The 21,337-nt window shown below is 68.4% G+C and overlaps 2 protein-coding genes across 2 annotated transcripts; both read right to left on the bottom strand.

Moving 5' to 3' along the window:
- Positions 1-38: 38 nt before the first annotated feature.
- ASIC4 (acid sensing ion channel subunit family member 4) lies at positions 39-20,879 on the bottom strand. The gene is made up of 10 exons (XM_038182385.2): positions 19,602-20,879; positions 3,900-4,044; positions 3,682-3,809; positions 3,337-3,496; positions 3,145-3,201; positions 2,913-3,066; positions 2,446-2,537; positions 2,162-2,241; positions 1,935-2,039; positions 39-1,769 (listed from the first exon to the last, which is right to left on the bottom strand). The coding sequence occupies exons 1-10, from the start codon at positions 20,175-20,177 to the stop codon at positions 1,650-1,652; spliced, it is 1,617 nt and encodes a 538-aa protein (XP_038038313.1). The 5' UTR covers positions 20,178-20,879; the 3' UTR covers positions 39-1,649.
- LOC140002873 (acid-sensing ion channel 1C-like) lies at positions 4,052-8,233 on the bottom strand (the record flags this gene model as incomplete). Its single annotated transcript, XM_072040416.1, has 1 exon — positions 4,052-8,233. A coding segment is annotated over exon 1 (705 nt), but the record flags the coding sequence as incomplete, so codon positions are not given.
- Positions 20,880-21,337: the final 458 nt, after the last annotated feature.

Raw genomic sequence — 21,337 nt, 5'->3', positions numbered from 1 at the left:
TCCCCACCCCTCTGTGTCCCCCCAGCCACGCAGGCAGCTCTGGACCTACTTGTGCCTCTTTATTAGGGAGCTTTTGTACATCTATAAAACAGTGGCGCACGCCTCCGACGGCCACCTCCCGCCGCCCTGCCCGTGCCCACCCTGCCCAGGGCTCGCTCCCGCTGCCAGGGAGGGGGCCACATCCTGCACCCCGTGCCCAGGCACCCTCCTTCCCCCTGTGGTGCTGGTGAGGGGCCTGGCATCGCTGCGGGGATGCTTCTGCTTGCACCCAGCTGCTGGTGCAGGAGCACGGGGTGGGCACAGGGTGGCCGTTCCCTGGGGCTGGGGTCCCACGCCACGCGTGCCACCGCCCCACGGGGACCTGGGCACCCTCCCGGGCACACGCGGTGGTGGAGGGGCTCCTCCTGCAGCTATGGCTTTGGCCACGGCATGGCTGTGCCCTTTTGGGTCTTGGGGCACTGGGAGTGTAGCCAGGCTAGGTCCCATCCCATCTCTCCCCCGATGTCACCAATTCCTGCCGCGGGTCCCCCTCTCTGCCGTGTGTGCGTGTCGAGGGGGGCTTTGCCAGCCGGCCCCCCCCTCCTGAGATATTTTGGGGCTGTTTGCCCTGCGCTGGTGTCTGCTACAGTGGAGGGGGAGGAGGAGATGTCCTACGGGAAGGGGTCACCAGGGGGGGTCCTGATGGGGTCCTGCCACCCCCCCGGGGCTGTGCTGGGCACGGGGCACCCTCCTGACCCCATCCAGGCTGGGGGAGGCACAGCGGGCGCTCAGCACCCGGGGGAGGGGGGACATGGCAGGGGTGGGGACGTGCACGGTGCGGAAGAGCTGTGACAGCCAGGGGAGCGAGGACGGGTGCCCCCGTGCTGTGCCGGGTGGCTGTGCCTGAGGACAGCCTGCTCAGGGTGACGCACGGGAGCGGGGAGGCTGGAGGGGGCTGTGGGGCACTGGGAGGAGAGGGTTTGGGGCAGGAGAGCGGGGAGAAGTCCACGGGGCTGGGGGCTAACACTGGAGTGTGGGGGGGTCACAGTGCAGGGGTCTGGCTGGGGGTGGCTACGGGGCGGGGGGCTGCAGCCCCGGGGGGCTGCGTGGGGCTGGGGAAGGAGGGGAGGTGTCCGGGGGTGTCACAGTGGTGGTGGTGCTGGGGGCCGGAGGGGTGGCAGGGAGGTGCCATGCAGGTGTGACTGCAGGTGGGAGCCCCCCACCCTGCCACATGCCCTGGGAGGGGGCCAGGGGGCTGGGCACGGCCCTCCCCTGGGGGATGGGGCAGGGCAGAGACCCCCCAGGAGGGGCCAGCAGGGAAGGGCCTGGGGGGGCTCGCGGGAAACCCAGACCCCCCCTCGCATGCTCTGCATCGCGGGGACCCCTCCGCTGCCCCGAAGCCCCCCTGGCATGCAGTTTTGGGCCCAGGGCTGCTCTTGCTGCCGGACGGGGGGCGGCCCCCCCATCCCGTGTGCTTGAGACAGGGCTGACCCCGCACGCTGGGGGCAAGCGGAGGGGCTGGGCGGGGGGGCTGGGGGCCGCGGCGGTGCCGGTGGCACGGCCGGGGGCGAGCGGCGCGGCTGTTCCCTGTGCCGCGGTGCCTCTCCGTGAGGACGGCGGGGAGGGGACAGCGCGGGGTGGGGGCTGGCCGCCCCCTGTCCCCAGCTGGCCTAGCAGGCGAAGTCCTCGAAGACGCCCTGGTGCGGGTAGTGGTGGCGGTGGTGGTGGTTGGGCAGGATGCCCGCGTTGTAGGCGCCCTCCACGTGCCGGCCCAGCGTCTCGCAGGGGCTCTGCGGGGACGGCAGCGTCAGGGGGGCGCCCTCCTGCCCCCCGGCCCTTCCCCTATATCCATCCCACAGCTTGCCAGCCTGGCCCTGGGGAGCCACGTCCCGTCCCCATGGGGCTGGGGAGACCCTGCCCAGGTCCCTGCCCTCGCAGCCCACCCCGTGGGGTACCTGGTCCTTGAGCTCCTCCAGCCCCAGCGTGGCGATGCTGCCCGAGGGCTTCTTCAGGGGCGGCTTGGAGCGGCGCAGGACGCGGCTCACCCTGTCGCGGATCACCTGGGGGCAGAGGGGTCAGCCCCAGAGCCCCACACACGCACACAGCACCCCATGGGAGCACCCCGCTCCGCACTGCCACCCCCTCCCCGGGGAGCCCGGCCCCTGCTCAGCTCCCAGCGCACCTCGTAGATGTAGTCCAGGATCTCCAGGATGGTGAGGATGCTGGCGCCGATGAACAGGCCCATCTGTCCCCCGATGTCCCCTGGGGAGGAGAGGGGAGAGAGGGTCACCGGGAGCTGCTGCACAGCCCCTTTGGGCTAGGGAGGGACGGCAGTGCCAGGGCTAAAGGATGGGGGGGGACAGCGAGGTGACAGGGACAAAGGATGGAGGGGAACGAGGTGGTAATGGGGTTTGGGGCTGCAGGACAGGGGGAGCTGGGGGTCCTGCGGGAAGGCTGGGGAGTCACCGAGCAGCCCGGCAAGGTCGTAGGCTTTCTTCTGCTCAATGGCCTCGTAGTTGAGCGCCTCGAAGAAGATGTCCAGCACCAGGAAGTTCTCCCTGCGGGGACACCGTGGGGCCGGTCACCACCCACATTGCCCCCAGCCTCCCCCAGCTCCCATCCACCCCGCCCCAGGGTGCTCCCGGCGCCCTTGTGAGTTACACAGGCTGGGTTCACGGGGCCCTGGGTGTGGAGGGGACACAGAAGGGACACGTCATGGCCCCGGTGGGACTGCGGGGTGGGGACGTGCAGGCTGGGAGGACACCAAGGAGACGGTGCCCCCCCTCTAAACACAGTCCCCCCAGGGAGAGGATGCTGCAGGGACCGTGTGTGCCAGGACCCGGTCTCCACACACTGCCAGCAGCAGGGGGGGACCCCCAGATTCCCAGTGTCCCCCCCCAGCCCCCTGCCAGCCCCAGCCCCTTGGGGCTCACCGAATGTAGGTCTCGTTCTTGTTGTACTTGCGGGCCAGGTAGCGCGCTGAGCCCTTGTTGGGGATGCGCACCATGGAGATCTCCTTGCCGTAGCGGGTCAGGTTGCACGGTGTGGGGCAGCTGCAGCGCTCCTGGCTGTCCTCCACCGCCGCGTCTGGGGGCACGCACCGCTGGGCACGGCTGCACACACCCCCCCGCCCCCAAAATCCCTCCCTCCCGGCCCCGCACCTACCCAGCGTGTGGTCAGCACACTCGATGTAGACGTTGGGAGAGCAGATGGACTCGTTGCCTGCGGGGAAGCTGCAGGTCAGGGGGTGGGAGCCTCACACACCCCACCCCGCGCTCGCTCCCCTCTAGGGGGTGGCAGGGGCCGAGCGATGGGGTGGGGGTGACCCCTGGGTGCAGGGACGGACAGGACCCTCACCTGGCATGTGGACCATGCGGCAGTGGCAGCTGCGCACCACGGCCTCCTTCTCGCACTGCAGGCGGCAGGCGGCGATGCTGTAGGTGTCGTAGCCGGGCAGGGTCTGCTCCCCCTGCACGCTGGCCCGGCAGTTGCCCCAGGGCTGCGGCAGGTAGGTGAGCTGCCGGGGAGGGAGGGCATCGCTGCAGGGACGCACGGGGCTGGGACATCCCCGGGGCTGTGGGGTATCACCACCGCCCGGCAGAGGTTGGGGCCGCGTGGGGCGAAGCGGCACCCCTGGGAACGGCACCACCCCGCTGTCCCCACGGCTTGGCCCCATATGGCCAGCCCCTGAGCCGGCCTTACCCGCTGCTCCTGGCAGGACACAAAGGTCTGGAAGCCAGGCGAGACGCCGAAGCCCAGCTGATGGATGTAGGGCGGCTCGTCCTGGCTGTGGATCTGGACTCGGATGCCAGCTTCGAACGATGTCTCGTCTGCAGGGGATGGAAGGGGGTGTGGGCAGCTGGTCCCACGGGACAGCCCTCAGCCCCTGTACCCCGTGCCCTGCCCGCAGCCCCACTCACTGGTCTCCCTCCAGATGGGCAGGTATTCCTCCTGCTGGATGTCCAGCATGATCTCCAGCCCGTTGCCCATGCCGCCCTGGCGGGTGACCCGCGGGTTCCTCCGGTCCCCGTTGAAGGTGTAGCATTTGCCGTAGCGCGTATAGACCTGGGGATGGAGAGAGGGAGGGGGAGGATGGGGAAGGGCTCAGGCAGGGCGCTCTGCAAGCAGGATAAGGTCCGGGCCCCCCTTTACAGTCCCGCAGGGCCCCTGGGGCTGGCGCTGGGCACCCGAGGCGGGGACTCACGGGGACGAAGTGCTGGGGGCCGCAGCGCTCGCCCTGGAAGCGGCACTCCACCAGCATGTCCTCAATCTGGTGGCCCAGGCGGTGGAAGAAGCTCTGCATGGTGCGCTCGGAGCGGCGGGGCGGCAGGAAGCGCGAGTAGTTGGCCAGGCGCTCGAGCCAGCGGCGCCGCTCGTCCCCCAGCACGGCCAGCAGCTCGGGCACCAGCGAGCGGTCCTCCCGCGCCAGCCCCAGCCACTGCCCCACCGAGTAGAGGTCGGGCTTGGTGAGCTGCAGGAAGCGCGCCCGGTTGGGGTTGCAGAGGGTGACGGCCGGGAAGCGCAGCTGGGGCGCCCGGGCCAGGCGTGCCCGCGTGTGCACGGGGCGCGAGAGCAGGTGGCGCAGGCGGTCGGTGGCCCCGGTGGCCAGCAGCCCGGCGGAGGCCAGGAAGGCCAGGCTCCAGAGCAGGCGGCGCAGGCGGGACTGGGGCCGGGTGCCCATGTAGTGCAGCCCGGGGATGCGGGTGGCGCGCAGGAAGCCGCCCTGTGCCGCGGCCAGGGCCTCTCCGTCGGGGCAGCAGGAGAGGGGCAGCGGCATCGCTGCACTGGGGGTGGGCTCCTGCCTGCTCCCTGCTCCCCGTCTCCTTCCCGGGAGGTTTTTTTGGTTCCGCACCTTCCCGGAGCTGGATGTGGCAGGCGCCTTCCCGAGCTGTGACGGGCGAGGGGAGGGAGAGGAGGGGGCTGGTGCAAGCGCACGCCTTCCCCCAACCTCGATTCGGGAATGGAAAATTCCTCCCCGAGCCGGGCCGGGGGTGTGTAGAGGGGTGCTGTGCTACCCCAGGCAGGGGGTCCCCGCAGCCCCGGCACAGGGATGCCCTGACCCAGCAGTGCCCTGTGAGCCCCTCACCCAGGGGTGCCACACCCCGGAGCATCCCTGCCCATTGCTCTGGCCCCACAGCCCCCCCAGAGCCCTGCGTGCCCCCCAAAACCTCACCCAACGTGGGGCAAAGCATCTGTGGGGCTGGGGGCCCTGCCCCACACGGTGCCAAGCCTGGAGGGGGGGCGGTCACCTCCCACGTCCCCCACTCCCCGGTGCCGTACCCCAAATCCCCGCAGCCTGGGGGCCCCCACCCCGTCCCCGGGGGCTGCTGCTGCGTGGGAGCCCGGCGGGCGCTTTGAAGTGACGGCTGCGGCTCTGATCACAGCGGGGACGTGAGGGGGGGGGACAGCGACGACGGCGCCGAGGACGGCATCTGCGCACCCCCAGCGGCTCCTCAAAGGCTCGGGGCTGGCGGCGGGGGCCCGGCTGCCCGTCAGGGGCGCTTCAAAGCGCAGGGAAAGGGAGCGGGGGGGGCCCCGCGGGGCCGGGATCCGGCAGGGGGCAGCAGGGCCCCGCTTTTGGGCAGCCGGCCCCGCCGCGCTCCGGCCGGCCCCGAACCCCCCGAGCCCCCCGCCGGGCTCCCGGTGCCCGGTGCCCCCTGGGGAGCGCAGCCCCAGCTCCCCGGGCTGCGGGAGGTTGCGGGGGGGCTGCTGGAGCCGCTGGCCGGGGATTTATTGCGGCTCGGAGAGCCCGAGCCCGCCGGCCTGATAGCATCAGCGCCTGGCGCGCCGGGGCGGCTTTGATATTAGTTTTTCTGCAAAGGGAGGATGAGCTCCCCCGGCCGCAGGAAATGTCAGCGCGCTGCTCGCTGCCAGCTCCCGGCGGCTCGCACAGCGCCGGGTGGCAGCGGGAGAGGGATGGGGACAGGGCGCACAGGAGAGGGCACCTGGGGACACGGGCAGGGGCTGGCAGCGAGGGAGAGGTCCCAGGGCGGTGGTGGTGGCAGCGGTGGCCTCGTCCCTGTCCCCATCGCCGTCCCCTGCGGCCCCAGGCGGGCAGCAGGGCGCAGGGGGCGTGGGGGGCATGGGGAGGGCAGGGGTGCCCGCGGCGCCCCGCTGAGTTACTGACTCGTGGGCTGCCAGGGTGCCGAGGACAGCTGTGAGAGCTCGCCGGAGAGAGCACGGCACAGGCCTGAAGGGCTTCGGCTTTCCAGTATGCCAAACCCAATTAGATAACGGGGAGCGCGGGAGCAGAGCGAGGAGGAGGAGGAGGAAGGGCAGAGCAGGGGCTGCCTGCTCTGGGAGATGGTTCCTTCCCCACAGATGACCCAAAAAAGTGCCTCGCGGGGGGGAACGGAGAACACGTGTCCTGCCGGGCACGGCTGGGGGCACGGCCCCTGGGCACCCTGCTCCCCTCGCGGGGCACCCAAGGGTGCTGTGTGCCTCAGGGCTGGGCGGCAGCGCTCCCGCACCGCCTGCAGGCCTCCCCACTCAGCTGCCACACACCGGCATCCCCGCGCAGGGGAGACCCCATTAGGGAGGTAATTTCTCGACACGATTCCTCATTTCCCTGCTCTGTGCCGTGGAGACACTTTGACCTTGACAGAAATAGCTGCCGGCGCCTCGCCAGGCGGATCCCAGCCGGGGATCGCTGCCACTGGGGGGCTGAAGGATCCCCCTTCCCGCCCCATACAGCCCCATGACCCAGCTGCCCCCACCCCACGGGGCTCCCCCTCTTGCCCCCTATGTGTGGGCACCCCACGGGTGCTGGTTCCCGGCATCCTGACCACATCCCATCCACCAGCACCGAGGTTTCCCATGGCAGGGGTCCCCGGGGCCGGCCCCACACATGCCCGAGCCCCCCCATGCTCGTCGCTACAAGCCCATTGTGCCTGCCTGCGGCTGATCCCGGCTCACGCAGGTATTTCCGCGGCTTACACGGCTCCCCACGGTATTTAGCCTCTGGAAGACGACGTTAAACAGCGCAAGCAGCGACAAATCCTGATTGCTCTGCAGAGACAAGAGGCCGCGCTAAGCTGCCAGCCGCATGCCTGCATGCAAAGGAGACGGAGCTGCAGCACGCGTGGGGGCCCTGCACGCCGGGGACGTGTGCTCCTGCCCCGTGTCCCCCCCGGGACATGCAGCCAGCAGGGCATGGGCACAACACGCAGGAGCGGGCACCCCCCGGTGACAAATGTCCCTGGGCACAGCAACCCAGCAGCAGCCGGGCCACGGGCTGCAGCCCCCGGATTGCAAAGGGTGCTCCCCGAGCGGGCACACGGAGCTGGGGGCACGGGGTGCTGCTTGTCCCGGGGTGACACGGGCACAGCCAGGTAATGCCATGCCCACAGACGCTGCCCCTGCTGCAGCCAGCACAGCCCAGGCTCTGCTGGAGCCCCCCCAAATCCCCGGCCGTGTCCCCGGTGTCCCGCTCCCCCCCAGTGGTGCTGACAGCCCCCGCCTGGGTGCCCATGGAGGGAAGCCGCAGCGCTGACGCCAGCACTGCAACTGCCCGGGATATGAGATCCGCTTGGATTCAGCAATTTCAACTCATTTCAAGCCCGATTCTGCAGCAATTTTCTGAGCCAGTGGGATGTTTTCGCCTCTGCAAACGTCCCTCTCATGCACGGTCGCACCATTTCCCTTCCCCGCTCCCCGGAGGGGCGAGCACCGGAGCCAGTTTGGCTTCACCCCAGCTCCAGCACCGGTGCCATCGCCCCCCCAAACCCACAGCCCCCCCTGTACCCTGTCCTTGCCCCACACAGGGCTGCTGCTGGCACCGGGCACAGCTCCTGCACCGGGGCTGCCACCCCCATGAGGTCCCCAGGACGCCTTTGTCCCCAGGCAGGGCCCTCCAGCACCGCGGTGGGCTCCGCTATGGGATGTTCCTCATCCCCCCCCCAGCATCCCAGCCCACCTCCCAAATCCCTAAGCCTTGGGCACGCCCTGGGGGGCTGCGCCCCTCCTGCCACCTCCCCGCGCAGATGTGCTGGGCCAGCCCGTGCCAGCTGAGCCCCGCGGACGTGTCCCCAGAGCCAGCAGGGAGACGTGGGAGCCCCGGCGGTGCCAAGCGGGCTCGCGGCTGGAATACCAAGTGCTCAGCTGTGCTGCGGGCTGTGCTGCCAGCGGGGCAGAGCTGGGGCACCCGCACTCGTGCGGACCCCCAGGGCCAGCACACGGCCGCCCCCGGCAGCACGGCGAGCTCAGCGCTGTGCCTTCCCCTCCTGGGGGGCGGCCGGCCCGGGACCTCGCTGGTCTCCTGCTTTCCAAGCCCAATTTCTGCAGGGCCGCTTTGTACCATTTGTTCTCGCGCCAGCATTGTCCCCGAGCTGAAATAGCTCTCTTCCCTCCGTTGTGTTTACTCCCTTGATGTATTTATAAACAGCAATCCCAGCCCCTCGCAGCGTTCCTCCTGCCAGCCCGCACGTGCCAATTGCTCCCATTTCCTCTCCCAATTTGGGCTCAGCCCTCCTGCCCTGCGCAGCAGCTGCTCCAGCGCCGTGCCGCGCTCAGCCCCGGCTGCCCAGGGCTCGCACGCTGCCCCTGCCAGCTCCCCGGCCACACAGACCCGGGGACGTGCCCTCTCCGTCCCACAACATCCCACCTGGGGCCCGGAGGGAGCATTGAGGATGCCCAGGGGGGCACCGGGGTCTGTGGGGCCTGACGCAGACCAGCCCCGCTCTCTGGCTGCTGTCACCCTGCGTGCCCCATGACATTGCTCCCCCGGCCACCCCAAAAGCTGGGGGCTTTTGGCTGAGAGGCAGCACCAGAGCCGAGCGCCACCAGCCCCTTTGTGTGCAGCCCCACGGGGACCACGGGGCCAGCACCGGGCAGCGGGACACTGGGATGGGGACGGAGCAGGGAGGTCCCATGGCCCCACTGCTCTGCCCACCCCGCTCTGCAGCCAGCAGCATCCCCGGGGAAGGCTCCTCTTTGAAAGCAGCCGTGCAGGCAGCCCCGCGCCCGTCCCCAACGGGTTAACAAGCAATTTCCTTTGCTGACAGCTCCGAGACCGTTCACTATCGACTGCGGGAGAATAAGAGGGGAGAAGCAGCGAGATAAAAAGGCAGCAGAGCTGGCACCGCCTGCTTAATCCCAGCGTTTAATCTGCTGGGGCAGCGCAGGCAGCCTTATCTCGCCGTCCTTCTGCTGCTCCATCTCATTACGGCTCCCACGGCTGCGCGGCCGCACCGCCAGCCAACGCGGGAGCCCAGGCGGGGCGGCCAGCCCGGGGCAGCAGCTCCTGCCAGCACACCTCGCCGCCCCCCCGGCAGCATCCGCGCCGCCTGGCACCGCCACGCTGCTGGCACCCGCGGCTGGCACCGGCCCCACGCCTGGCCCAAGCGGGGCGAGGGCACGGGGGATGCGCTGCCGGCATCACGCGTGGCTTTGTCCCCACGCACACGCTCTGGTGGCAGGGGTGGCCGCGGGGTGCCCCCGGGCAGGTGCCGGCACAGGCCCGGTCCCTCCAGCTTTGTTGTTATTTATCTGTAAATCCGCAGCGTGGCTGAGGCTGGGTTGTCACAGGGGTTATCCCGCTGCCTGCGGATGGGTTTACGCTGATAAGATTTATCATCACCCCGGCTGAGCGAGGGCAAGGCTGTGCCACCGCCCGGGGACGCTGTCAGAGCCACCGGAGGCACCGAGCCCCAGCCCAAACCTCTCCCTGCGCTGGTCCTCCTGAGCATCCCGCCGTGCAGAGGGGTGCTGCGGGGTGGATGCTGCCCCCCCGAGCTGGAGCAGGCACATGGGGGCTGGAAGTGCTGTGCTGGCACCGGGCAGTGGTGCGTGCCTCTCCGCCAGGGTCCCGGGTGCGCAGTGCCCCGGCGCTGGCAGCCCATCTGTGCTGCCCGAGATCTGCTGACGGTGCTGGCAGCTCAGCTCCTGTCACAGCTCGACGGCTTCATGGCTTCCAGCGTGCTGGGGCTGTGCTGGGAGCCCCCATCCTGCAGCTGGCCTCAGCACTGCGCAGGAGCCGGGCAGGAATACCCCAGAAAGGGGAACACGGCCCCAGGGGCCCTGCCCAAGCACTGCGCCTGCCCCCACTCCACATCCCCAGCGCTGATTTCCCTGGGGCCCACAGGGATTGACCTGAGCCACCTGGTGCAGCCACACCAGGGCTAAATCCGTGAGCAGAGGGAAGGAAACCACCCGGCAGCACCTCCCCCTGCGCCCAAAGTCTCCGCGCGAACCCTGTACGGCCCTCACCACCCCAGCCCCTGCCCCTTTCCCTTCTTGCCCCCTCTGCCCGCTGACCAGCGGCTCCCCGGGGCTTTGCTCTCTGCACCAGCACAAATCTGACAGCAGCACGTCAGAGCCGCAGGCAGCAAGGCACAAACAAACAGCCCGGGTCCCCTCTGTGCCTTCATCCCCAGGGTCAGCGCGGGGGCCAGGGGCACGGCACAACGCGCCCCGCATCGGGACAGGAGTGAAGTGGGGTGATCACAGCCCAGCGGGAAAGGGCTCGTTAATAGCTGAGCCCTTTTAGTAGAGATTAGGGAGCTGCACGGCTTTGATCTTTGATTGCCAATTTGCATCTTGAAGGCGCTGGGACCTCATCCAGCCTCAGCGCAACCCTTTGTGGTTATCTCGTGGCTAATGGATTTGTTCTTAATGCTGGAGCGTGCAGGCTAAAGGCTGATTAAACCCTCTCCACGGCACTAAATCAATGGAACAAACATGATAGGGGCTGGCTTTCCCCAGCCCGCGCGCTCCTGGGTGCGGGGGCCGATGGATGGAGGCTCCTGGCTGGGTGCTGGGGGTGGGGGACACCCCTCTTGGGGCTGTAGGGTGCCCCCAAAGAGCCCAGGTGGCCACCAGGGCCCACACGGAGAAGCTGCCCAAGCAGGGGAGCTGGGTGCAGGCTCCAGGACGAGAAGAGATGCTCCAGGTGGTGCCCACACCTGGGGAAGCTCAGCCCCACCATGCCGGGGGCTGCGTGGGGCTGAGCAGGGTCCTGGCACGGTGCGCACGTGTATGCCGGTGCTGTGGGGTGGGATGGGAGCTGCAGGGAAGCTGGGACCAGTGCCTTGCTGGGTACCAGCACAGGGGAAAGCCCCCAGGATGCTGCCCAGGGCCCTGTCCTGTCCCCATGGAGCTCAGGCCCATGGAGCTGAGGCTGTTCCGGAGCAGGCGAGCTGCGGCACGGAGCCTGTGGGATCACACGCCGTGATTCCCATCTGCAAACTTTGCTATTGAATAATCTCCCCTCCGCCAATATTTGCCCAGCTTGGGAGATAACGTGGCTACAGAAGTTGTCGGTGCCAGCATTTCAATCCACCAGTGCTGCCTGCCCTGCGCAGCCCTCTGTGCCCTGCTCCCGCTGCCTGTGCCGAGGTCCTGCAGCGGGTGAGGCAGGGCACGGTGCTGAGATCCAGCTCCTGGAGGAGAAGCCCGGAGCGCCGTCAGCCTGGGGAGTAAATTAAGGTCATGTCAGGTGATAAGGAAACAGGATGTCAGAGCAGCAGCAGCGCCGGGGGGGCAGAGCCTGAAAAACTCCCTCTGCAAGGCAGCTCCACCACGATAAGATCAGGCAGGCACCTGGGGACGGAGCGGCTGTCACTGCTGCGTGCTCCGGGGCTCCAGGGGTGGCACTGTGCACACTGCTGGGAGGGGAGGGGATGGATGGGATGGGATGGGATGGGATGGGATGGGATGGGATGGGATGGGATGGGATGGGATGGGGACGGACAGGGGGCCATGGAGAGGCAGGGCAGGGACAGCCTGCGAACCTCTGCCCCTAACTAGCACATAGATGTGCAGATGCTCTCTGATGAGTGGGATCTCAGAGCCACGCTGCTCAACAGTGCTCACACCGCTCCTGCCTCCTGCTCCTCCTGCCATTCACCTCCTGGGGCCGGGCAGAGCAGGGCTGGCCGGCACGGCACGGCACAGCGTGGGGCGCAGTGGGGTGACAGCCAGCACATGCCACCGGTGTAACCGGTGCACGAGCAGCCACGGCGGTGGCCGAGCAGCCGGGACATAATTAATGCTTGCATCCACCTTGGATTTGCAGTGTCCTCAGTCCCCAGGGAGGTGGCTGCTCCCTGCCCTGCCCCGAGCAGCCGCAGATGCCGTGCCAGCCCTGCCTCCTGCGCAGAGGTGGCCTGGGGACAGCCCCACTCGGGGACCACCTTGGCCTCTCCAGCCGCTGAGCGCTGCAGACAGATGGAGACGCTTCCCTGCTCCCACCGGGGCCCCGGCTCTGCGCGGCCCCCTCCCTCCTCCAGCTGGGCAGAAACAGCACAGATTGCAGCTCCAGAGCCAGGGCAGGGTTTGGGCTGCTCCCATCAAAACCCCTCCTGGCAGCTGGGCCGCGAGGCCGTGCCCACCCCTGTGCGCCCAGGGCTGCCCTGCTGGGGCACCCGGCTCCTGCCTGCCCCTGCCCGCTCTGCTGGCCCTGGTGGGCAGCCCCAGCCCGTCCCAGCGGCTCAATCAGGGCCGTGCGGCCCTCCAGCGCGATGGGCACCAGGAATTAAACCACTAATGAGCTGCAGGCTGGAGGGCTGGCAGCTAGTGATTAATCAGGGCTCTGGCTGATGAGGCTGGTGCCAGCTCTCTCCTCCCACCCTGGGCCCCGGCCCCGCACACCCCATGGGCTCGCGGCCGGCAGTGTCTCCGAGCTCCCTGACACAGACAGGGCACCCGCAGCTCTCCCGGCCTCTGGCTTTCCTGCCCTCGCTTTTCACCTCTGCCTGTGCTCCCGGCTCTGCAATCAAGCAGGTAACCTTTTGTTCCGCTGGAGGAAAACCTGTTGACTCCATCAAAGCTCAGCCGGCGCTTAATGGCTGTTCAGCACCCAGCTGCTCCCAGGGAGGGAGCGGAGAGCTCGGGGTGCCCAGGACCCTCCCCACCCGTGTGTGCTGCCCGGGGGGGACCGGCCGTGCGGGCACAGAGCCCAGGTGTGCCCCAGCTTGGCCCCGTGACCCCGCTCCTCCTCTCCCTGCTGCAAGCAGGCAGCACGCAGAGGGGGCAGGCAGTGCCGTGCCCGCAGCCACGCTGGCGCAGCACACCGAGGGCACGGCTCAGTGCACAGAGGGAAGGTTTTGCAGCGTAAGCAAGGGACAGCCTCGGACATCAGCCCGCAGCAATGTGCAGGGAGCTGCGAGAAGGCAGCTCAAGCACCAGCCTGACTGCTCTCCTGCTGTGAAGCCCTGCCTGCCTTCCCTCCCCTCGCAGGGTCAGGAGGGCAGCGAGGGCTGTTCCAGCACCTCCTGCCCTCGCCGCGCACCACCAAGCTCGCCGCTCGCTGCCCGGGCAGCCCCAGGGTTGTGCAGCACAGCGTGCCCTGGGGAAGAGCTCGCCCCCTTCTCCCCAGCTGCGCTTGCAGCGAGGAAGAAAAGGGCAGCGATCAGCAAGGAGCAGGTTAGAGAGCTGCGTGTTCTCCCCTGTTGCGCAATTAATCATGAGAAGTTTTTCCTCCTTTCGTGCATGAAACGAAATTTGGCAGGGCGCTCTGACCACAGGGATGTGCTGCTCGCTCGCCAGCAAGAACCCGGCCACATCTGGCCAAGAAATAACCTCAGCACATCCCCCTGCGTGCGGGCGGGGAGGTGCTGGCAGGGAAACCCAGCCAGCAGGGCTTTGTCTGCAGCCACCGCGCACAGAGCATCCTCAGCCCCACGCCGTGCCTGCCTGCGCCCTGGGGACAGTGAGCACGGGGCAGGGAGGGGACACGGTGCCCTGGGGAGATGTCCGGCTCTGCCGGAGCCCCACGGCCCCAGCGTGCCCCCCCCTTCTCCAGTGCCCCCCTCCTGGCCGTGCCGCAGCCTCAGCCGGCTCTGTGCAGGCGCTGAGCGAGCCCAAGCCTCCCCAGCAGCGCTTCAGCTATTTGTTATTGGAAAAAGGGGGAAATACGGTTTTCGACAATTATTGTTTTTTCCACCTGACTGGCTGCAAACTTGTTAATTTTTTTCTTTAATGTGTGAACAGTGTCGACGGCAGCTGCATGTGAAATGACTCGACGCCCTATCCGCGGGTCCCTGGCTGGCGTTCAGCCCTCGCACCGCAAACATTGCCTTCTATAAATAAAGGCCTATATCTCATCAATGGCAGAACAGCAGAGCTTTATATAGTCGTCTTACATAAAACCGTCTCTCTTTATGGGCTTCAAACCATTTGCGTCACTTAGTGCAGCCCCGTAAACCTCCCCGTTCCAGCGCGGGGAGACCCGGCCCCGCGCCCCGGGGCTGCCCGCGGGGTGCCCGGGAACCCCTCTCCTGGGGACTGCCGCCCCAGGCAGGGCCAGGTGGCAGCTGCGTCCCCCCCACGTCACCGCCTTGGCACGCGGCTCCCCGCAGCCCGCCCGGCCTTGGCACCGTGCTCTGGCACGGCAGCCGGCACCGCCAGGCAGCACGGGGATGGCCAGCTGCGCGCCAGCGCTGCGCCCTCGCCCTCCGCACCCTGCCGGTCCCCGTCCTGGCTGTGGGGAGCCGTGTGGGGCAGGGCTGGGGGGGTGCTGGGAGCCCGGCTGGTGGCTTTGTCACCCCTGCTGTGGTTGTGGGGTGCTGTGAGCCCCCTCGGACCCACAGGTCCCTCACCTTGCCCCTATCCAGCCCCATGGCACCGTGCCCCCCAGCCCCATGGTCCCCCAGCCCCTGCGCCAAGCCCCCAGGGGTGCCCTGTCCCCAGGGGACAGCGGTGTCCCCCGATCCACCCAGCCCTCCACGTGGGGCCAGCTGCACGGCACGTCCCGCGTCCCCAGGGAGCCACACCAGGCGCGGGCGTCGCGGCCGCTGGCTCCCCCCCGTATCGGAGACAGGCTTATTAAGTGTGTGATATTAAATTACCCAGATAAGAGTGTAAGAGCTTTTAAAGTCAATTCATTAAATATAATTATGAAGAGAGCTTTTTTATGCTCGCGGTGATCCGATCTCAATCAGGGATGCGGTGGGAAAGCCGCCGGCTCCTCCAGCATCTCCGCTCCCCCGCCGCGCCGCCCCCGCGCCCCTGCTCCCCCCCCCGGGCTCCCGCAGCTCTCGCAGCCCACCCGCTGCCCTGGGGACCCGTCCCCACGCTGCCACCAGGGCTGGTGCCACCCCATGTGGATGGGCATCAGAATGGGCTTGTCCTCTCTGCTGCTTCCCAGCAGGATCCCTCCCTCTCCCCGTCCCCTGCGTGCTCAGGGAGGTAGGGCTGCATCCAGGCAGCCCAGGCAGATGGGGTATGGGCTTCCCCACGCTCCCACAGAAATGAAAGGTGCCTTACAACGTATCCACGTCTACCAGCCATGCAGGGGCTGTCCTGACCCGTGGCCGGACCCAGCACACACGGCTCGGGTGTCCCCGTGCCAGCCCCTGGCACCGGGCACCTCTTTGGCACCAGGGCGCTGGCCTTGAGTGCTGTTGGCTGCAGCTGCACACCGGGCCAGGCTGCCCTCCCTGGGGAAAGCCCCGGGAACTGGGCCTCAAAGACAGCTCGGGGGCCCTGCACGCCTCCCACCTCCCAGTCCATCCCAAAAGGCAGCCAAAGCACCGTGACACCCCGCATCTCCTTGCCACGGAGCCCCGAGACCCGCTGCAATGAGGGGCTCTGCGGTGACACCCATGGGACCAGCCAGCCCCTCGCTGCCCTGCCGTGGCACCCCATAACCCCATCACCCCACAGCTGCCGGCCCCGGGGCTGCACCCCAAGGCCTGGGCACCGCGGGGGTGCGCCCCGGGCTGGGGTCCCCCACACGAGGCTCCAACGGGGGCTCGGGGGAGCAGCTACCCACTGCTGGGAGCTGCTGGACTGACATTTATTTTTAGACGTGAATTGTATAAATTAGCATTTCTCAGCGGATTAAGCAGCAGGAATTGTGTAAAATTAAATGGCAACGAATTGCATTAAAGTCCCCCGGTTTCTGGCACAAGCAGCGCCTCGAGCCGTGCCCGGGCGGCTCATGTGTAACCGTGCCAGAGCTGCCACCGCTCCGGACAGGAGCACGAGGAACCAGAGCCCATCTGCGCCACCAGAGACACAGATCTGGGGACGTGCCAGCACGGCACGGCACGGTGACACATCCTGCCCGGTCCTCAGCTCTACCCGGGGGCTGCAGAGAGCAGGAAGCTCGCAGGGCCTTGCAGGGCCAGCGTGGAAGGGAAATGTGTGCCCCCAGCCCCCTGCTCCCCGTGGTGAACAGACCACAAAGAGGCAAAATGGGGTGGCTGAACGCCTCGGTGGGTGAGCAGCAGCACCAGGTGGGGCAGGGGCAGGGGGAGAGGAACGAGCCCAGCTTTTTCCAGGTGTACAAACAGGTTGAAAATGCGACATGTATTAAATATGGTTCTGGCAGAAAGGTCAGAGAGAGTCCCTGCGTCGGGAGCGGCGCTGATTGCAGGGGGGAAGGAGGCAGCTGGGTACGTGCCCTCCCTGCTGGGGGGCTGCAGGGCTCGGCCCCACACGGCGCTTTGCAGCCCCCCACCAGCCGGCAGCACGCAGCCAACGCTGCCCACCCGTGTGGGGTTTTCTCCTGGGGGTCAGCACGAGGCGCAGAGAGCCCCGCACAGCCCACGGCCCGGGGGGGCCCTGCCAGGAGAGCCAGGGCCGCTGCCAGCTCCGAGGCCGCTGCCAGCTCTGCGCTCCCCCAGCCCCAGCCCTCGCAGGAGCGGCCTCGGCAGCAGCAGCGGCTCACAAACAAAAGGCTTTTGATGGGGGAACGTGGTTTTGAGAGAGGCTCCAGCACAACCACCAGCACAGCCTGCGAGGAGCCAGGGCGAGCTGGCCTGGCCACCACCTGCCCTGCCCTGCCCAAAGCCACCTCCACCGTCCCCAGCGCCGCCGTGCACCCAGGGGTGGCCAGCATGGCCCCGGGGCTGGGTGCCAGCGGGCTACCGTGCGGCCACGGGCCACCAGCCGCAGCTGAGCCCCGGCCCCGCGGGGACGCCTCCCGCTTAATGGCGCGGAAAGCGAGCTATTGATTCCCTGCAGCACCGCCGCACGCCTCGCCTCGCACCCTCGGTGCCGCAGCTGCGCCCACCCGGCCAGGCTCGGCACCCAGCGCCCTGCCCTGGGCAGCGGGCAGCGTGCCCGTGGCACGGGGCTGTGCGCCCCAGGGGACGGGGCTGCCCCCCAGTAAGGGGTGCAGAGGGGTAGGAAAAGGCTCAGCCCGGGGTTCCCGGCAGCCTGCGCACGGGGCACATTTGTCAGCAGGCTGCAGGGGAGCCTCGCTGCGGCTCGGTGCTGTCCCTGCCGCCTGGGGAGATTTACAGCCCAGCCGGGCTTTATTACACGGAAGATGCTTACGCTGGGGATTTTTCTCCCCATAGTTTCTTAATTTGCTATCCCATAAAGAATGAGGATTTGTGACGTTAAATAGGGGAAGATCATTTACCACTCGCGGCGCCTACTTAAAGGACCCGCGCGAGCTGTTTATCGTGTGCTCACCGGCTGCGAGCTCCGTGCTCCGGCTCGGCAGCGCTGCTGGCCCGGCGGGCAGGCTGCCCACGGCCACCCAGGGGCCGTCACGCTTCTGGCCTCTGGGTGAAGCCCCCCGTGCGCACAGAGCAGAGGATCGACGCCAGCACCCCTGCAAGCGCAGCCCCGGGGAACTGCAAGGGAAAACTTCCCTTCCCTGCCTCCCCTGGGGACACAGCCTCTGCTCCGGGTGCTGCGAGCCCTGCGAGCCCTCCTTCCCTGCAGGGACACCCGCAGAGCACCCGCTGTGGTGGGCTCACAGGAGCCCTGTGAGCAGAAAGGCACGCGGGGCACCCAGGGCCGGGAGCTCGGTGTGACAGCGGGGTGCGGCGCAGCACAGGGTGCTCCTGCACCGGGGCCACAGCTGGCAGGCACGGCGGCTCCCAAGCCCACACGTGGCGGCTGGGACTCACCCGTGCCTGCCAAGCTGCTCGCACCGTGCTTCAATCATCCCCAGGAGGAGGCACAGGGGACAGATTCGGCTCAGGGAACAGGAGCAGCAGGCTCCAGCTGCAAATGGTGCGCTGCCTCGGCAGGTCCCGCCGCTGCCTGGCACAGCTCTGGGACGTGCTGCGTGGCACAGAGAGGCTGCCGAATCCCTCCCCTCTGCTCCTGCCTTCCCCTCCCCTTCCCAAGCCTGTGCCTTGCACCTTCTTCTGCCCCAAGATCGCCCCTTGGCTCCAGGTGCATCGGGAAAGTGGCCAGCGAGAGATGGCAGAGACAGCCCTGCCTGCTGACCACTCCGGGTGCCTCCGGCTCTGGGCTCCCCGTCCTGACCCCGCTGCCTGGAGCCTGCTCCAGCGCACGGAGACGGCACACCGGACAGTCCCGGTGGCTGTCCCTATGTCTGTCTGTGCTCTAGGAAGCTGGTACCCAGCCCAAATCCCACTGCCATGCCGTGCTGCTACCCGGCACGATGCTGGGCTCCCCACCTTCCCACCAGCCAGCGTGGCTGAGCCCCACATGCCACGTGCAGGATTGCCCAGCACCAGGGCTCCCTGCGCTCTCCCCGCAGGATCTCACTTCTCCCCGGCACCCAAACTCGGGCAGCTCGGCTACAGCAGGCACAGAGCCCAGCAAAACCCCAGGAGGAGGAGGGTCCCCCCCTGCTGCCCCCCGCTCCTCCCCACCCCACTGCAGGCAAACGCTCCCCACGGCAGCCCCCCTGTAACACCCCCCAAACGGCGCTTTGCCTAGGACGGCAGCACCCCGCACTAGAAAGGCTTCGCAGCGATGGGCACGAAGTGAAGCAGGACGTGCTGCATCAGCCATTTCCAGCCCCATGGAGCCTCCTCTCCCCTCAGCAGGCTGCGCAGCCCCCGGTATCGCACCCCCCTCCCCAGCACGGAGCGGGCTCCGGCTGGCAGCGCTGCTCCGGGGAGCGCAGCGAGCAAGCAGAGCAGCAGCCCCTGGCAGCCGGAGCAGAGAGGCGGCTCATTTCCAGAGTCATTACGGGCTGAAAGGGGTCCCATCAGGTATTCCGCCCGTTCAGCACATTTATTTCCCCAAACCACAGCGGGGATTTGTGATTCCAGGCTCAACATTAGCGAGAGCCGCACAGTCGCGGTGCCCGGCTGGGAGCTCGCTGCCTGGGTGGGCACGGTGCTGCTGGGGTCCGGGGACCCCCAGCTGTGGGGGTGGCCCCCAGGGCACCCGGATGTGGCCATGCCCCGAAGCAGACCCTCTGGGGGTGCTGGGCACGTGCATTTGCACACACACACACACACACACACACACACGAGTGTGCAATGCTGACAGCCTCCCGCATTCACACACATCCCAGTGCCCACCCCCGAAGGCAGGGGGGCTCTCCTACGTGCAAAGGGGTCCCGGCCCCCCCATTGCACTCTTGCTGTGCAAAATGCCCTGCGATGGAGCAGCTCAACCCGTGGTGAGGAGAGGCTGGAGCAGGGCTCCGTGCCACCGCTTTCCCCTTCCTGCTGCTCGCCCACCCCGGGGACGGCTGCGCCCCGCTCCCCCATCCGCCCCCGCTCCTGCCCACGACCCCCTCCTGCAGCCCCGGAGCTGCCGGCAGCGCGGTCCTGCAGCAGAGAGCTCCCACGGAGGATCCTCTCTCTCTCTCCATGTGAAACTTGGAGGGAAACTCGAACACGGAGAGATGCAAAACTTCAGCAGCCGGAGCGAGCCGGGGAGCCCCGCTGCGGCGAGGACACGGCGGGGTCAGAGCCCCCCCAGCGCCGGCGGCGTCCCCGGGGCTGCGCACTCACCACAGTGAAATCCCGGGAGGAGCAGTTCTCGCCGCTGAAGTTGCAGCTCTTGAGCATGTCGTCGAGCTGGTGGCCGGTGCGGTTGACGATGTCGGCCATGTCGGGGTCGGGGTAGAGCAGGTCCGTGGCCTTGTGGCCGTCGCGGTCCTTGGGGGGCAGCCCGGTCATGTTGGCCAGGTGGAAGATGTCGGCGTCGGTGAGCGCCGAGTGGCGGTAGCGGTTGATGTTGCAGATGGTGATGGCGGGGAAGACCATCTCGCGGATGGCCTCCTCGTCCAGGGCCATGACGTGGGGGTGCTCCAGGTAGAGCAGCGCCGACTTGGCCGCCTGGTAGAGGAAGAAGGCGAGCGAGGCCAGGAAGGCGAGCGCCCAGAGGGTCTGGCGCACGCCCAGCCGCCCCGAGCGGCAGATGTGCCCCAGGCCGTGCAGCGTGCTGGCGCTGGCGAAGGCGGCCAGGTCCCGGGAGCGGGGCCGCGCGGGCTCCTCGATCAGGCTCTCCTTGTCCCCTTCTTCTTTCTCCTTCTGCTTCTCATCCTCCTCGGCAAATTTGATTTTACACACGATCTCAATCGGCATCTGCCCCGCGCGGCCGGCGTGCCCAGCCAGCGGGCTGCCCCCCGGCACGGGCAGCGGCCGAGAGCCCGGCCAGGCGCTGGGAGGGGGCTCGGGTCCCCCCCAAGCCCCAGCACGGCGCCGGGAGGGCCGAGCCGTCTCGGGAGGGAAGCGCAGCCCCTCTCAGCAGCTCCGAGCCGCCGCTTCCCTCTTGTCTCACTAGTCGATCGTCTCCTTGTGCCTTCGCTTATCAGCACAAATACAGCTGTCAAAAACCCCTCTCTCTCCTCTCCCTCGCTCTGTGTCTCTGCCTCTCTCCTTCGCTCCTCTCTGGTTAAGACCCCGGCAGATACAGGCAGCATTTAGGCATCATGTGCTAATAAAATCCAGGGAATACTTAATAATTCAAGACATGTCAACATTATTTCATCGTCAAATAAAGAGCGAGCGCCAGAGAAGGAGGCAGTGTGAAGGGCCCCGCGCCTCCGGGGCAGGGGGAGCCGCTCCGCGCCCTCTCTCCAGCCCCGGCTCCCAAGTGCTGCGGGAGCCACTTGTTTGAATGGCTCGGGACCTGCCGGAGCCGAGCCGAGCCGTGCCGAGCCGTGCCGAGCCGCGCCGAGCCGAGCGGAACCGATGCGCGCCGAGCGGTGCCGAGCCGTGCCGCGCCGCGCCGAGCCAAGCCGTGCGATGCCGCGCTGAGCCGAGCCGTGCCGAGCCGTGCCCTGTGATGCTGTGGCCGTGCCGAGCCGTGCCGAGCCGTGCCGTGCCGTGCCGTGCCGTGCCGAGCCGTGCCGAGGCGGGCGGGGCACGGTGCCTGCCCCCCGCCGCCGCCGCCGCCGCCGCCGCCGCGCTGTGCGCCTCGCCCCGGCCCGTGCGCCCCGGGGCAGCGCGGCTCGGCACGGCACGGCGCGGCTCGGGGCGGCTCGGCACGGCTCGGGGCGGCTCGGCGGGGGCGGGCAGCCTGCGGGCAGCTCGCCCGGCGGCCCCCTCCTGCTCGCCCGCCCGCGGACTCCTCCTGCCTCGGCGGCTCCCTGGCCGTTAACCGCCTCCCTGCCGCGGCACGCTGCGCCCCGACCCGGCGGGCGCCGAGCCCCGGGACGGGGAGAGCCGCGGGGCTTCCCCGCAGCACCCCCGGCACCCCCTCCTGCTGCCCCGTCCTGCCCGCAGCTGGGGGGGCTCTGCCT

Source organism: Anas platyrhynchos, chromosome 7 (genome assembly GCF_047663525.1).
Source record: "Anas platyrhynchos isolate ZD024472 breed Pekin duck chromosome 7, IASCAAS_PekinDuck_T2T, whole genome shotgun sequence".
Taxonomy (NCBI): domain Eukaryota; kingdom Metazoa; phylum Chordata; class Aves; order Anseriformes; family Anatidae; genus Anas; species Anas platyrhynchos.
Note: the sequence above shows the minus strand (reverse complement) of the source record. Positions and strands in the feature narration are given on the sequence as shown.